The following is a 16,825-nucleotide window of genomic DNA, read 5'->3' as shown; positions in this document are numbered from 1 at the left end:
CTCTGCACCTTCAGATTTAAGAGCAAAAGAGATCTTTTCCATGTAATATGCTCAACGCAAACTATATATCATGTGTAAGCTGAGACTCGACCGACACCAACAGTCCATAAAAACCCCAAAAGGAAAAACATATAAAACTGTGTGATCGTTTCTTTACATGATCACATACTTCCCTCCCTGAGATACAATCAACATGAAAATAAACCGGAGTTGAGCCCTTCCAGGCCATGCTGCCTCTAGACCAGCGCAGAGAGCACGGAGAGGGAGGAGAGGAGGAGGAGGAGGAGGTAGGACATGGGGAAGCGTGCGTCTGACGCGTGACTGGTGGTGGGGGCGGTGGGGGCGGTGGTGGTGGTGGGGGCGGTGGTGGTGGGGGCGGAGGTTGTGGTGACGTTGGCGGGGGACGGCAGGCTCCCCAGAGTTTCCCTCAGGAAGCCAACAAATCGCGTTGTGGAGGTGAACGTGGACTGGTCGGCGGCTCTCTCTGAGCGCACCATGCTGCTGTTGCCCATGACGTAGGGAAGCCCGGCCACTTGGGTCCAAGAGTTGCCGCTCTTGCACATCAGGGGGCCGCCGGCGTCACCCTGAAACCAAACACACGTTGTCATCCCCACAGGCACCTAGCCACACACAGCCCTCCAAACTAACTCCAGAGCACCAACATGTGTCCACCCCTAGCTTGCAAACGACTGTAACATATGAATGTACCAATGACAAATCATGCACAATTCTCACATATCGTTAGCATCAGGGCATGATTGCCATATTTAAGTCATATTTTGGCCAAATTGTGATATCTGATTCACTGGGCCTCATTGGCTATATCTTAAGCCAATCAGAGTGATTTTTACATTCCATAATCACTATCTGCATTAATCAACTTTTTTAATTTTCACGCTAAATACAAGATGAACCTTTAAATATGACTTCGGCAATATGCTGAGGCAAACGACTATGATGTAAATCGTGAACACGCGTTTGGCATTGTGAGCCATGAACTAAGGGGATTCTGAACTGTTGTCCTTTAATTACCATTCTCACAGTCAGCGCTTCGGTGCAGATGTAGTCACTGGATGACGTGTTGCTACAACCCACCACCGTGGTGTTGAACTCCTGCAGGGTTTCTTGGGCTGTGGTCAGGTCAGAGAAAGTCACGGTCAACCAAACAGTTTGGACAATATACAGAGCCACGCTGTGTGCGTGAAACACAGTGCAAGTCTAGTAGAACTACAATCAATGATCCGATTTTGTAACAAAAAGCCTCGTTGACACCAGAAGGGGGTGCGCTGGGGGTCCTCACCGCCTCCCTGGCCCATGCCCCAGCCTGCCATCCAACAGTAAGTGTTGTTCAGGAAGCTGCCCATCCCCTGGTCCAGACAGATGGGCTGGATGTAGTCCGAGAGCCTCGGTGCACTGGACAGCATGAGCACGGCGATGTTGTCTCCGGTGAGATTGCTGAGGGTGATGGATTTCACCCCCAGGGTGATGTTGAAGGAGTTGGGGCCGTTCAGATTCCGGCGGCCCAACTCAACCGTCCAATAGGAGGCATTGGGGTACCTAAGTGAAGGGAGGGAAACCACCAAGGTGAGGGATCGACGGCCATTGGAAACAGGATGTCGTTGTGTAAAAGAAACCCTGATCCAATTGGATCACGTTGCAGATAGGCTTGTCTCTCAATAACAACGGCACACCTATTTTTATATCTCAGGATTGATGCATACGTTTTTGAACACTCAGATTCATGCAAAAAAGTTGTACACCACTTGATAAATGTGTGGACGACGAATGACTGTAACCATTGAGTGATAGCAAGGGGTAAGGGATTATTATTGTCAGGTGTGAAATATTCCCCCCTTTTTGTAAAATGTAAAATTCTGTAAAAACTGAAAGAAAGGATTGATACATGGTTGTGTTCGGGAAAAAAACACAAAGAGCAACATACACAGAACGCACGTCGTACAGCCTCATCGTCAAGACAGACGCAACAAGCAGACTTACATGGTGAAGCACGAGGCGTCGCTCAGGACGGCATCCGCAGTCACCAGGGTGCCGCCGCACATGTGCGTGCCGTTGACCTGCAGGCTAGCGATCCAGGGCCACACACCGGCGGACTGCACCAGCCCCCTGCTGTCGCGGGTGTTCATGGGGGCGCTGCCGCACGTCAACGCTGGAACCAGGGACAATCAGGGGTGGGCCAAAGAAGGCAGAAATGGAAGAGGTCAACAAACATTGTAATGCTTATGAAATAGAAACCTTGCAGCTCTGGCCGAGCCGCGACCCAATGCTTTAGTCAAGGGAAGTAATCCAGTAAATTCTAGTTGGTTTTTCTGTGTATTTTGTTAATGAAATATATGTATTACTGGCTTAGGGGGAATTGATCATTGGTATGTCAGAATAACAGTCAGAATAATGTCAGAATAACAGTCCATCATAGATGACCAAATGATAGTTTTACCTCCACACTCGGTCATCACTAGGTTACCACTGCGACGTGTGTCAACAAAGACCGAGGATCCAACACCCTCATTGTCCACAGATGGAGACAAAAGGATCCAACACCCTCATTGTCCACAGATGGAGACAAAATGCCACTTACGTGCGGGGGCGGTCGGTGAGGCGGTGACTGGGCCGGATGGAGGGTCGCCACAGTTGAAGGTGGCGTCGCTGTTGATTCCCGCGGATCGGAAGTCAACGAAGCCGGGCTGGTTGGTGGTGATGATACCGTTGATCCAAGCCTGATATTCGGATACTCTGGCGTATACTCCAGGGAAGTTGGGCAAGGCACATCCTTGACCAAAGCTCACCACTCCCGACTGGACCCACTGCACACCCTGTTTGACTACAAGAGGACCACCAGAGTCACCCTTTAGGGGAAGAGGATCAAAGCCACGATGGGTTAGCAAAATACCTCTTTGGGTGTCTGATGCTGAATTGGTGGGGTACGTTTTGTTTTGCACTAATGACTTTTTCGTGCGCTATATGGCCTAGCTCACTATGTCATCCCTCCTGCCTCACCTAATGCATTATTTTGGCATGCTAAACTGCATTTTGTTGTCCAGAACAAAAATAGTTGAATCTAAACTAGTCTAGGGAGCTCCTCCCAAAACATGTTTAACAGTTACCTGACACGAGTCCTTCCCTCCAGCCGACAATCCAGCGCAGATCATGTTGTTGGTGATTAGGCCATAGCTGCAGTTACACTCCCTGTTGCCCACTATGGGCAGGTCCACTTCCTGGAGGATGTCCGCGGCTGAACCTATGAATGGAAGGAATGAAACGGGACTTTGAAAAGGCAGCTCATGCTGGGGCCCTGCTGTGTGAAACGACTTGATTTAAGGTCGTATCGACCCCCTCAGTGGATCTGACAGTGCACAATGCAAGTGCAGAGACCCCACTCTAAACTGTTGCACACATGTTAACTAGTTAAATGGTACATGGTCTGCATATATATAACGCATTTCTAACCAGTGGCCACTAAGAGCGCTTCACAATATGGTCAACCATTCATGCACGCATTCACACACCGTCGGCGGTGTCAACCATGCAAGGCAACAGCCAGCTCGTCAGGACCAGTTAGGGTGAGGTGTCTTGTCTCAGAGACACCTCGACACTCAGGACTAGGTCTAGGGTCATACGCCAGAAGAAGAAGACCCACCTCCAGACGAGGTGGTGCCCCAGCCAGTGACCCAGTTGATGATGCCGCTGTTGAAAGTGCTTCCGTCCGCGGCCAGGCAGACGGGCGCGATGTAGTCTGTGAAGGTGACAGCCGAGGAGAGCTCCAGCAGGCAGATGTCGTTGTCGTTGTTGGACCCACTGTAATCGGGGTGACAGACAATCCTGGAGATGGTCCGGGACTGCTCGTTGGGGTTGCTGCCCGCCTGGTCCTGACGGCCCAGGAAGACCGTGAAACCTGTCGTGTCAGTTCTGATCGGAAAGGAAAAAACGTCACCGTTAGTCTCGTTCGTCTGAAATTAATCTTCATCGAGTTGTTGACGAACCAGAGATGAGGAACATGTTTTGGCTATTGCCGGATGTAGAAGATTGACGTTACGTGGGGAAGCAGTGGGCAGCGGTCAGCACCCACAGATTGTTGATCAGAGACCCCCCACAGAAGGGGCCAGACGTGTGCAAACTGGCCTGCCAGGGCCAGGTGCCCGGAGCAGCATCCACTCCTCCAACGATCCTGGTGTTGAGTGGAGCCCGACCACACACTGAAAAAGGTTCAAGGGTGTCAGAGAAGGAGCAATGGCCTCTATGAACGCCTGCTGCTGCAGTGCCCCTGACTAAAGACAAAGCCCACATTCTCTGCCTCACTTCATTTTTAATAGTATACTCAGAATACATTTAATTGATGTAGCTCTTTTCAAAAAAGTCAGACACTTTGCACAATACCAAAAAGAGTCAAATAAAGTCACGGGTAGATATCCATGAAAATATACAATGCCTATGTATATGCAAAGATAACATGCTATACACAAACTAAAATCTTTTTAGCGTGAAATTGATCAATTTTAAATGCATTGATTCAAGCAGAATGTATGGGCATCGATAAGGAAATAGGGCAGCCTCTCGGGGAATGTAAATAAATGGTCAAGTTAAATTATAATTAATTAAAACGTAGCGTGTTTATTTAGAATTTCTTACCATTTAGCTGTGAGGACACCTCTGCAAAAAGAAAAGGGAGAAAATGTATAACAAGTGAATCAAATATAATATGATAATAACAATATAATATAATGATAACTATAATAATAACAATAAAATACAATTTTGTCAAAATAAAGTCCAGATGTTGTAATTCTGTGTCTGTTCCCTGGGAGGTAGTGCAGTCTGTTTAACTCAAACGTTTCTGAGTTTACAGCCATGTGATAGTTGTGTACATCCAGTTACCATTGATTACCATTTGATCGAATAACATATTTTTTATATATATTTATCCTAAGCTGCATTATAATAGAATAGTCATTGAATATATTCACTAGGTAAATTTTTTTTAACAGATATGTTGTTCAACAAATGGGCGGAGCTATTTCAGGCAGGACCTATCAGTTGACAGCTCAACGGTCCAATCTCAGGCTCATACTCTGATAGGCGGACCATCGAGTGGCTGCTCACTGCAGAGCCAATAACACTCTTTGATTGGTCCATGGAATTTCTCCTACTGTGACGGAAATGTACATATCGTGACGGAAGTAGGAACAACGAAAAAACAAAACAGCTAATAAATCTGCTCCTGTGAGTGTCACTGATCCGTACCGGAAACCAATATATTTGTACCTAACCATAACCATGACCATAACCAACAATTCTACCCCTAACCTCTAAACCTAACCATCACCTTACCTTAACCCCTAAACCCGACCATAACCCTAATCCTAACCATAACCCCTAAACCAAACCATAACCCTACCTTAAACCCTAATCATAACAACAATCCCCTTTTAACCCTTAACCTAACCCCTAAACCTAACCATAACCCTACCTTCACCTTGTTGATTGACCAGCATAAAACCCAATCAGCAATTTGACTCTGCAGTACGCATCACTTGAGTGAGTCAATTTAAGACCTCTTATCTCACAAGCACACTTTGTGAAGTTAATTCTTGAAGTTGGTTCTTCTCTGTTTGGCGTATCCTACACAATGGGTTTCTGACACAACCCATTTGGTACTGTATAGTCCAAGTATCTGTGGTCAGATGTTGGCATGCTGTTGGCATTCTGTATCTGACATCTGTATGTCATGCTTCCAGTCCTACAACAGGGAGCACATTAAAAGAGTGAAATCATACCAGGAAACTGGAGTGTATCTCAAAATCATGACCTACAATAACTGATTAACTGGGGTTATTTCTGACACAACAAGGATCCTGAGGTAGGGTTGGACTTGATTCCAGAAACATCAACTGAAGTGCTGACAGCTCCATTCATAATCTGATGCATACAGGTTTTTGTCGGTCTGGTTCATGGGGAATGAGACTAAAGGCATTTTAAATAACATTCAGGGATTCTCCACCACCCCACTATTGTGGTTCTGCTGAGTCGATTATTGACGGAAAATATGTTCACACAAAGTCAGTGGTGAAAGCAATTTACAAGTCAAAGAACCCCACTCAATGGCAGCTGCTCTCTTTAAATAGAGGGCAATGCAGAGTTTCTCTAACACAGGTGACAGAGTCTCTGGTGAGTCTGTCTTGAATGATGTTCTAATTTACAATATAGTTACTACTACCTATGATTTGATTCATAATTATTCATCAATTATTCTTGCTACAATTTAATATACATTTGTAACCACACTGTCAAAGGATTAAATTGGCAATAATATAGAATACAATATATAATTAGAATTAGAATAATCTATAGATCATATCCTAGTAATATTTGTGTGGTATTTTACGCAATCATTTTCTCAACTTTGGGTTGGTGTTACTTTAGTTTCTGGTGGAGATTGTGGTCGTCCTTCAGCCTTCAGCCCCAAAAAAGTGGGGAACCACTCAAGGCAGAACCAGAGGCCTTAAGAACGAGTGAAACATGAGCCGCCTGCATGACTTCCTCATCGCATCGGACGATGGCATAAACAGATTACCGGGAGAAAGTGCTATTCACCATAATGTGGATTATCTTGTTTGGTTCACATCGTCTTTTTAAGATGGTTAACGCAAAAACCCTGGTAGACAGCTTTGGACAGTTTTGCTTCTTGTTTGAAGGCGGTTAGTTCAGTTCCCTTATAAAGCATAGAAGCGCTGTCCTTTTGTAATGTGCATTCTTAATGAATAAAGAATTTAACGAAGGAAACCAAATCCCATCGGGAAAAACTGCTAAGGAAAACCAGATATAAATGAAGGCAGCGATTGCAATACAAAGCTTTGAGCTTTCTTCAGAGTGTATACACTCTCTCACACACACACACACACACACACACACACACACACACACACACACACACACTCACACAGACACACACACACACACACACACACACACACACACACACACACACACACACACACACACACACACACACACACACACACACACACATACCCACACAAGTGTGATCTGAGGACAAACAATCCTATCCGTGAACCGGTCAATGTCCAGGTGAGCTGTCCAGGTAGCCCAGGAGGAAGGAGAGGGGTACTTACCATGCACCACCAGCAGTAGCACCGCCACCCATAGCGCCTTGAGTCCAGCCATCCCAACAGTTTCAAGTCCTCAATTCAGTTGAGCCTTTTAAAACCGTTTTCTCCTCCCCTTTGCTTGTCACTCGACTGCCACAGCACAACACAGGTGGAAGACCCGCCCACGGGACAGGTGCGGTTCTTGTGTCATCATAGTAACCATAGTTACCACGCTGTGATGTACGCGGTGTGTTTTGACGCAATTGATCGATTGCATGTGACGTCACGCGTGACTTCGGCGGCCATTATGGAGGTCGACTCGTTGTGTATTGGACGTGTATTGCCCGCAACAGAGTCTGGCTAGATATGTGTGAATATGTAAATACTATGTTCTGAACTATCTGGTATCATTGCCCATGATATTATTGTTATACTGATGTATTGAATCAAATAAAAATGTATATAACAGCAAAAATGATTTATTAATTCCAATACATAGTTATTGAGAAATTACATATTACACGACCTGGAATGATTACACCTACACAATAAACATACACAACACAGAATACAATATACATTGAGTATACAATTCATTCCTTCAAACATATGTACAGTGACCACACACTTGAAAGAGCAAACAATAGCCATTTCCACATATTGATGATTATATACATACATACTAAATGCAAACTTCAGAGGAAATTACTGATAACAAGAGATATGATACAATATGCCAAATATAACAAACTAACAAAATCACTTCCTCTTTTTCTTAGGCGGTTGCAAACTCTTACACTCTAGGCAAAACCAAAGTTTGGTCTTGGGGGCATTTGATAATGTAAGGCAGCTCAAATGGTACCACTGGTTCACACAGTTTTGGTAATCACACCCAACCATTTCTTCGGAACCATCATCTGGTTTCCTGCAATAACAAAACAATTATTGTGCAGCTTCAGTGGGTGCTTGTTGGGGAACATTAGTTGAGAGAGGTGCCCTTTGAGTGGCTGGAGTAGAGCTGGATGTTGAGCTGGACGAGGTACCGGATGATGGGCCACAGGGGTCACATATCACATCTCTATATTGGCGTGTCATAAGTTCTGGAAGTATTCCAGATTTGTATACAGCATTTATCCTGCCCAAATGCTTTGGAATAAAATTGTCTTCTCTATACACTCTGGTAACTATGCTACCACGGAAGGTGAACATCATCAAGTCACAGTAACTCTTTTCACAAATAGACAGCTGACACTGGATCTGGGTGTAGTGGGGGTGGTTTTGTTTGAGGGATGAGCCAATGATCTCACCATTTCCAACTTCAAATTCAATGGGGAAATCTGGGTCAATCTGGCTAGCTTCCTCTGGGTGGACCATCCTGTGCTTATAGAGGCATTTCACCTCCAGCAGACCCTTTTCGCTGCAACAGCTGCAGCTGATGATACCATCGGGACTAGCCCCGAGATGTGGGTACAAAGGGTTAACGATCAACCCAGAGGATGAGTACCTGTACACATGACAAAATTGTAAAATATAGGATATTAGTTTATAATCATTCATACAATGATAAAGAAAGTAAATAGAATAACTATAGTTTTAAACCTGTAAGGTCAAAAACTAGGTTGTACCTGAATTTGGTGTGTTGAGTTGATTTCTCTTTCACATACATCTTACGGGCCTTCTTTTCAAACTTAATCCCATGTGCAGTGGCTTTGGAAGTAAATGATGACAGCCCACATATACTTTTGACAAGGGAGGGAGCAGGTGATGTGGGGTCAGTGTGGAGAACACGGAATAGCGTTGAAGCTGTTATCCTCCCCTTTCTCTGTTCCAGCCAGTCATCACTCAACTGCTGTCTTCTGGTGAACATCTCCAGACCAGCACTTTCAGATTCAGTTATCTGAGCACAGCAAGAAGACTATGATAACAATATTATCTCACCACAAAAAGCCAAAAAAACAATAAATGCATCATAATAAGTTGAGATCATTCATGTAGTGTTTTCTGGAGGACAGTGCTTACCTTAAGGCTGAGGAACACTTTATCAACTTCTCTTTGAAAGTCTGGTGTTGACATGGTTCTATACTCGGGTTTGTATAGTAGTGTAGTAAGAGGTATGGGCATGTGTAGAGGGGTTGGTTCCTCTGTGGCTGTAGAAAACTCTGGCACTACACTGAGTAAGACGGTGGTGGGGTTTACCTTTTGCACCTAAAACAGACAACAAGAAATTATTTGATCAAACAAAACAAGGTACCAGTGTTTGCTATTACAGATATTAGTCAGATGGCTATCAGATAATAAACATACTCATGAATCATAACATACATCAGCAAGGAATGCAATAAAATCACTGTGATTTGGCTCCTTGATCTCTTTGGTAGGCTGAGGCTCGACTGTCCGTGTTGTTTTGTTGTGATTTGGCTTGGAAAAATCCATATCAACGACTGGCCCAGATTTAATCTGTCAGTACACAAACATTTTTGGCATCAAAAAATGTAACTACCAGACAATGGTACAGTCATCTTTTCAACTGAGTTATCATCTCACACTTACCTTCTTCACAAACTTCTTTTGTAAGCGATTCGACGTAACTTTGCGCGAACGATTTTCCCATCTTGAAATTTGACCACCAATATGGCGGACGCTCGCGTGAAGTCACGTGACTGCAATCGATCAATACGTCATAGTCGGGTATCGACCCTTTCAGATGGCAACGGCCGCATACGAAATCGAAATCTGCGGCGCCGCGCTCTCCGGTCGGATTGAGGTGTGTATCGGAGCCTTCTCTCGGAGGGACGCTAAAGTGTGTTGCATAGCGACCGTCGATGCATAGCGGCAGCCAGGAGGGACTACTTTTTTGTATTCTTTAACAAAACGGCTACTTTGACTTTCTTTGTTTCTTTTTAAATGTAGTGTGTCTATGACTTTCGTTTCGCCATAACAGTAACCGTTGTATAAAAGCAATAAATCACTTCAGTCAGTGGCATGTGCTCATTATACCACTATGAAGGGGGTCGCCGGCCCTCCGCTGCGCGTCGGGGCCGGACAACGCCCCTTAAAGGACAATTCCGGTATTTTGAACATTGAGCCCCCTTTCTGGTTTGTTTAGGATGAAATAGAGTGGGTGACACCGAAATTTGAACTATTAGTCCTTTCTCAGGTATTTGGCTCATTTTGAATCGCTCCTGCCTGCTTCACAATGGTTGTCTGTGTGCATACACAAACCTGTCATCCCAGCAACCCTAAACGTTCGTTTTCAAAAATGTGCAAGTAACCGAGTGGTTAGTGGCATTCGTGAAGTTTAAAAAAAAAATATCGGCGCAATATATGTTTTCCATCCGTGTTAGTTGCTAAATTTAACTATTTTTTCAGATACCTCACAACCGCATATAAACTTCCGCACAAGGTCCCACTCCGTGCAGCACCTACTTTCGACTTCCGTCGGCATCTGCCTGCACTTCCCACAGGCACACCACCGGCCCGTGATCCTGGGGGGACCGCTTCAGCCGGAGCTTCAGGCGCCTCCGTAGCCCTAGCCTCCATCTCACGTAGCTCCTCTTGGGTGAATTCTGGTTCAAAACGATATCCTCTGCCGTCAAAATCGAGTGCGTCCTCCAGAAGCCACCTTTCATAATCCATTTTCAGTGATTTTCTATGTGATTTTCCCTAATCCGAAGTGCTCACGGACCAAGACTTCAAACCAACGTAAACAGACCACCTTTCCGGTTCGGCGGAGTAATATCATCGTGCAGTAATGAGTCTTCCAACTGAAATCAACTGGCGATAAATGTGCAATAAAACACGACAGAAACCATATATTGCCCCGATAATTTTTTTTTAAACTTCACGAATGCCACTAACCACTCGGTTACTTGCACATTTTTGAAAACGAACGTTCAGGGTTGCTGGGTTGGCAGGTTTGTGTATGCACACAGACAACCATTGTGAAGCAGGCAGGAGCGATTCAAAATGAGCCAAATACCCGAGAAAGGACTAATAGTTCAAATTTCGGTGTCACCCACTCTATTTCATCCTAAACAAACCAGAAAGGGGGCTCAATGTTCAAAATACCGGAATTGTCCTTTAAGTACAGAAACAAATTACTTGTACTTCGTTACTGTCCAACACTGCTTTTTTGGTTTGTTCTCCACAAGTAAGTGTATTCACTTTGTTTATTCCAAAAAACGTTGTTCACGTTGCCACATTCAATTTACAATAATAAAACATTATTTTGGATATTTGCCTTTAAAAACTTGTATAGGTCTTGAAATCTTCAATTCTAGTCCAGTATTTCAAGGTGTAAGATCAAAACCAAATTTTGCAGTATTGTCCACCCCTAATAAGCGAGAGAAAGCGAAACACCCCGTTTGCCCAAATTTGAGGTTTTCTGACTGATTTTTTTTATAAATGGTATCCCATCTCACAGGTGAATTGTGATGCAGATCACATTCGCTACAGGAGAAATGTCTGATTTGGAAAAAAAAATATTCAGCCTGATTTAAACAGGACTTTGTTAAACAAATAAGCATTTCATATGACTGTGGCTAACCGTCAGTGAAATTGGTCCTAATTGACATCCCCAATGAAGAACCAATCAATAAAAGGGACCGGCATTTAGCTTAATCCGAATTATAAAGAAACATATACATTGATATTTAAAAGAGATTGTCTTTGGACAGTGGGAATCTCTGTCCAATATATTTAAAAGAGATTGGACAGTGGGAATCTCGTTCATATTTAAGTTTTAGTTTGCACATTAGCATAGCTAGCTCGCAAACAGCCAAATATTTAATTACATTTTACCCGTCTGGAGCAAATCCACCCATGTTTGCTGTCCCCTTATTTAACGAGTCACCCCCTACTTCGTTAATAAATAACTAGCACAAACTACCTTCTGAAGTGTCTTGAGCGAGGGTTGTGCGTCCTGCGTCCAGCCCGCTGATCCATCACCAAAGAGCTTTGCGGTCAGCTCTTCTCTCAGAATCCCTTTACAACACAGATTCTCCCCGCATCTTTTAATTGTCAATGGAGATAGTTTCGGCATTGAATTGCGTTTTGATAACCCTTCCAGGGAGAAATTTGCATTCCATTCTAAAATTTCCGTTCAGGGTATGTAGGCCTATATGATGTTTAGTTATTTAGTCAAGACGTTTTTGTCATGGTGGTTGTTATAGATGCTAAATGCCGCTGAAATCACTCAGCTTGCATGTTTTTGGAAACCTTGTCTTTGCGTTGTGAAGTCATCTGAGTTGTCATTTAATGAGATGATCTTTGGGACGGATTAGGCCGACGTGTTTTCGTGGGGCAACCCAGAAGTGTATGTTTGCTTTGATTTTCCTAAAAGTCCATTCCAAAGGTTCATTTTATATATTATATACGATTATATTATGCTTTGAGCCCCCACATTGATAATCTAACTTGCTCACTCTTACTTGCTCACAAGTGTCTTTGACTTCCAGGTCACCTACTAACTGCCTCCAAATTGATAATTTAAGTAGACCGCAATGCCCTTTTTTACTATAAAAAAGACCAGACATCTCTGTCACACTCCCAAGTCATTCTGTGACTTGTGTGTTTGCAGCACTTCTTGAAGTCCATGAACACCATGCTGGTACTTTAAGTAAAAAAAAAAGTTGTCTGCCTTATACTTTATTGATTGCATTGACACTTCAAACATTTTTGGTGTGTTAGGGTCATATAACACACCACCAGTGTAATTATATTCTCAACCTTTAGTCTCTCCTAACCATTGCTAGCTAAACGAAAGACAATTCCAACCCAAAATAAAATAAGAAGCACATAACAAAAAGAGATGTGTATTTTATAACTCTGCACCTTCAGATTTAAGAGCAAAAGAGATATTTTCCACGTAATATGCTCAACGCAAACTATATATCATGTGTAAGATTAGACTCCACTGACTCCAACAGTCCATAAAAAACCCAAAAGGAAAAACATATAAAACTGTGATCGTTTCTTTACATAATCACATACTTCCCTCCCTGAGATACAATCAACATGAAAATAAACTGGAGTCGAGCCCTTCCAGGCCATGCTGCCTCTAGACCAGCGCAGAGAGCACGGAGAGGGAGGAGAGGAGGAGGAGGAGGAGGTAGGACATGGGGAAGCGTGCGTCTGGCGCGTGACTGGTGGTGGGGGCGGTGGTGGTGGTGGTGGTGGTGGTGGGGGCGGTGGTGGTGGGGGCGGAGCTTGTGGTGACGTTGGCGGGGGACGGCAGGCTCCCCAGAGTTTCCCTCAGGAAGCCAGCAAATTGCGTTGTGGCGGTGAACACGGACTGGTCGGCGGCTCTCTCTGAGCGCACCATTCTGCTGTTGCCCATGACGTTGGGAAGCCCGGCCACTTGGGTCCAAGAGTTGCCGCTCTTGCACATCAGGGGGCCGCCGGCGTCACCCTGAAACCAAACACACGTTGTCATCCCCACAGGCACCTAGCCACACACAGCCCTCCAAACTAACTCCAGAGCACCAACATGTGTCCACACCTAGCTTGAAAACGACTGTAACATCTGAATGTAGCCTACCAATGACAAATCATGCGCAATTCTCACATATCGTTAGCATCAGGGCATGATTGCCATATTTAAGTCATATTTTGGCCAAATTGTGATATCTGATTCACTGGGCCTCATTGGCTATATCTTAAGCCAATCAGAGTGATTTTTACATTCCATAATCACTATCTGCCTCAGTCAACTTTTTGAATTATCACGCTAAATACAAGATGAACCTTTAAATATGACTTAGGCAATATGCTGAGGCAAATGACTATGATGTAAATCGTGAACACGCGTTTGGCATTGTGAGCCATGAACTAAGAGGATTCTGAACTATTGTCCTTTCATTACCATTCTCACAGTCAGCGCTTCGGTGCAGATGTAGTCACTGGATGACGTGTTGCTACAACCCACCACCGTGGTGTTGAACTCCTGCAGGGTTTCTTGGGCTGTGGTCAGGTCAGAGAAAGTCACGGTCAACCAAACAGTTTGGACAATATACAGAGCCACGCTGAGTGAGTGAAACAAAGAACTAGTAGAACTACAATCAATGATCCGATTTTGTAACAAAAAGCCTTGTTGACACTAGAAGGGGGTGCGCGGTGGATGGGGGTCCTCACCACCTCCCTGGCCCATGCCCCAGCCTGCCATCCAACAGTCAGTGTTGTTCAGGAAGCTGCCCATCCCCTGGTCCAGACAGATGGGCTGGATGTAGTCCGAGAGCCTCGGTGGACTGGACAGCATGAGCACGGCGATGTTGTCTCCGGTGAGATTGCTGAGGGTGATGGATTTCACCCCTAGGGTCATGTTGAAGGAGTTGGGGCCGTTCAGATTCCGGCGGCCCAACTCAACCATCCAGTAGGAGGCATTTGGGTACCTAAGTGAAGGGAGGGAAACCACCAGGGTGAGGGATCGACGGCCATTTGAAACAGGTTATCGTCAGGTAAAGAAACCCTGATCCAATGGGATCACGGTGCAGATAGGCTTATCCCTCAACAACAACGGCACACCTATTTTTATATCTAAGGATTGATAGATGCGTTTTTGAACACTCTGATTCATGCAAATAATTTGTACAACGCTCGATAAATGTGTGGACTAACCATTGAGTGATAGCAAGGGCAAAGGGATTATTGTTGTCAGGTGGGAATTATGTTCCCCTTGTTTATATTTTTGTAAAATGTAAAATTCAATCAAAATAACTTTGAAAGAAAGGATTGATACATGGTTCTGCTCGGATAAAACACAAAGAGCAACATACACAGACACACGTCGTACAGCCTCATCGTCAAGACAGACGCAACAAGCAGACTTACATGGTGAAGCAGGAGGCGTCGCTCAGGACGGCGTCCGCAGTCACCAGGGTGCCGCCGCACATGTGCGTGCCGTTGACCTGCAGGCTAGCGATCCAGGGCCACACGCCGGCGGACTGCACCAGCCCCCTGCTGTCACGGGTGTTCATGGGGGCGCTGCCGCATGTCAACGCTGGAACCAGGGACCATCAGGGGTGGGCCAAAGAATACAGAAATGGAAGAGGTCAACAAACATTGTAATGCTTATGAAATAGAAACCTTACAGCTTTAGCCGAGCCGCGACCCGATGCTTTAGTTAAGGGAATTAATCCAGTAAATTCTAGTTGGCTTTTCTGTATATTTTGTTACTTAAATAAATGTATTACTGGCTTAGGGGGAATTGATCATTGGTGTCTCAGAATAACACTCAGAAAAATAAACAAAATCGCTACAAAAACAATAGGGATCCAACCTGTTGGCTTGGACCCCTAATAATGTCAGAATAACAGTCTATCATAGATGACCAAATGATAGTTTTACCTCCACACTCCACACTCCACACTCTCACTAGCATATCACTAGGTTACCACTGCGACGTGTGTCAACAAAGACCAAGTATCCAACCATTGTCCATTGTCCATTGTCCATTGTCCATTGTCCACAGATAGAGACAAAAGGCCACTTACGTGCGGGGGCGGTCGGTGAGGCGGGGGCGGTCGGTGAGGCGGGGGCGGTCGGTGAGGCGGGGGCGGTCGGTGAGGCGGGGGCGGTCGGTGAGGCGGTGACTGGGCCGGATGGAGGGTCGCCACAGTTGAAGGTGGCGTCGCTGTTGATTCCCGCGGATCGGAAGTCAACGAAGCCGGGCTGGTTGGTGGTGATGATACCGTTGATCCAAGCCTGATATTCAGATACTCTGGCGTATACTCCAGGGAAGTTGGGCAAGGCACAATCTTGACCAAAGCTCACCACTCCCGACTGGACCCACTGCACACCCTGTTTGACTACAAGAGGACCACCAGAGTCACCCTTTAGGGGAAGAGGATCAAAGCCACGATGGGTTAGCAAAATACCTCCAACTGCATGAAGTTAGAGTCATTGCCAGGTCCTTTATGATTGGTGTTGTGCTTTTGGTGTCTGATGCTTAAATGGTGGGGTACGTTTTATTTTGTGCACTTTTTTGCCTAACACACTATGTCATCCCGCCTGCCTCACCTAATGCACTATTTTCACATGCTAAAGTGCATTTTGTTGTCCAGAACAAAAATAGCTGAATCGAATCTAGTCGAGTGAGCTCCTCTCAAAACAGTTACCTGACACGAGTCCTTCCCTCCGGCCGACAATCCAGCGCAGATCATGTTGTTGGTGATTTGGCCATAGCTGCAGTTACACTCCCTGTTGCCCACTATTGGCAGGTCCACTTCCTGGAGGATGTCCGCGGCTGAACCTATGAATGGAAGGAATGAAACGGGACTTTGAAAAGGCAGCTAATGCTGGGGCCCTGCTGTCTGAACCGACTGGATTCACGGTCGTATCGACCCCCCTCAGTGGGTCTGACAGTGCACAATGCAAGTGCGGAGACCCCACTCATATAACGTATGTCTAACCAGTGGCCACTGTGGCCGCTTTACAATATGGCCTAACATTCAACCATTCATGCACACATTCACACACCGACGGCGGTGTCAACCATGCAAGGCGAGCGACAGCCAACTCAACGGGAGCAGTTAGGGTGAGGTGTCTTGTCTCAGGGACACCTCGACACTCAGCTAGGAGGAGCCGGGGATCAAACTTTTAACCTTCCGGGTACCCGGCGCCAACCAGCTATTACTTCTGAGCCGCATTCCAAAAGAACCAGCCCCCGAACGGCGAACTTGTTCTTAATGACCTTGACACTAGAATGC

At 45.3% G+C, this 16,825-nt stretch overlaps 3 protein-coding genes across 3 annotated transcripts in view; all 3 read right to left on the bottom strand.

Moving 5' to 3' along the window:
* Window positions 1-153: 153 nt before the first annotated feature.
* Window positions 154-7,255, bottom strand: LOC115557264 (transmembrane protease serine 9-like). The gene is made up of 11 exons (XM_030374951.1): window positions 7,146-7,255; window positions 4,645-4,665; window positions 4,052-4,211; window positions 3,656-3,924; window positions 3,123-3,256; window positions 2,597-2,864; window positions 1,999-2,167; window positions 1,301-1,557; window positions 1,033-1,130; window positions 363-584; window positions 154-177 (listed from the first exon to the last, which is right to left on the bottom strand). The coding sequence occupies exons 1-11, from the start codon at window positions 7,195-7,197 to the stop codon at window positions 154-156; spliced, it is 1,674 nt and encodes a 557-aa protein (XP_030230811.1). The 5' UTR covers window positions 7,198-7,255.
* An 8-nt stretch (window positions 7,256-7,263) lies between these two features.
* Window positions 7,264-9,656, bottom strand: LOC115557255 (uncharacterized). The gene is made up of 5 exons (XM_030374940.1): window positions 9,444-9,656; window positions 9,141-9,326; window positions 8,747-9,018; window positions 8,429-8,625; window positions 7,264-7,271 (listed from the first exon to the last, which is right to left on the bottom strand). The coding sequence occupies exons 1-5, from the start codon at window positions 9,552-9,554 to the stop codon at window positions 7,264-7,266; spliced, it is 774 nt and encodes a 257-aa protein (XP_030230800.1). The 5' UTR covers window positions 9,555-9,656.
* A 3,095-nt stretch (window positions 9,657-12,751) lies between these two features.
* LOC115557250 (transmembrane protease serine 9) overlaps window positions 12,752-16,825 on the bottom strand; it is a 49,937-nt gene continuing 45,863 nt past the window's right edge. The window contains exons 17-22 of the mRNA XM_030374927.1: window positions 16,235-16,368; window positions 15,611-15,950; window positions 14,949-15,117; window positions 14,253-14,509; window positions 13,984-14,081; window positions 12,752-13,530 (exon numbers count right to left, since the gene is read on the bottom strand). Coding sequence (XP_030230787.1) covers window positions 13,180-13,530; window positions 13,984-14,081; window positions 14,253-14,509; window positions 14,949-15,117; window positions 15,611-15,950; window positions 16,235-16,368 — 1,349 coding nt within the window. The 3' untranslated portion in view covers window positions 12,752-13,179. The remainder of the gene's footprint in view (window positions 13,531-13,983; window positions 14,082-14,252; window positions 14,510-14,948; window positions 15,118-15,610; window positions 15,951-16,234; window positions 16,369-16,825) is intronic.

This window comes from Gadus morhua, chromosome 2 (genome assembly GCF_902167405.1).
Source record: "Gadus morhua chromosome 2, gadMor3.0, whole genome shotgun sequence".
NCBI lineage: Eukaryota > Metazoa > Chordata > Actinopteri > Gadiformes > Gadidae > Gadus > Gadus morhua.
This window is presented reverse-complemented; position numbering and strand designations above follow the sequence as displayed.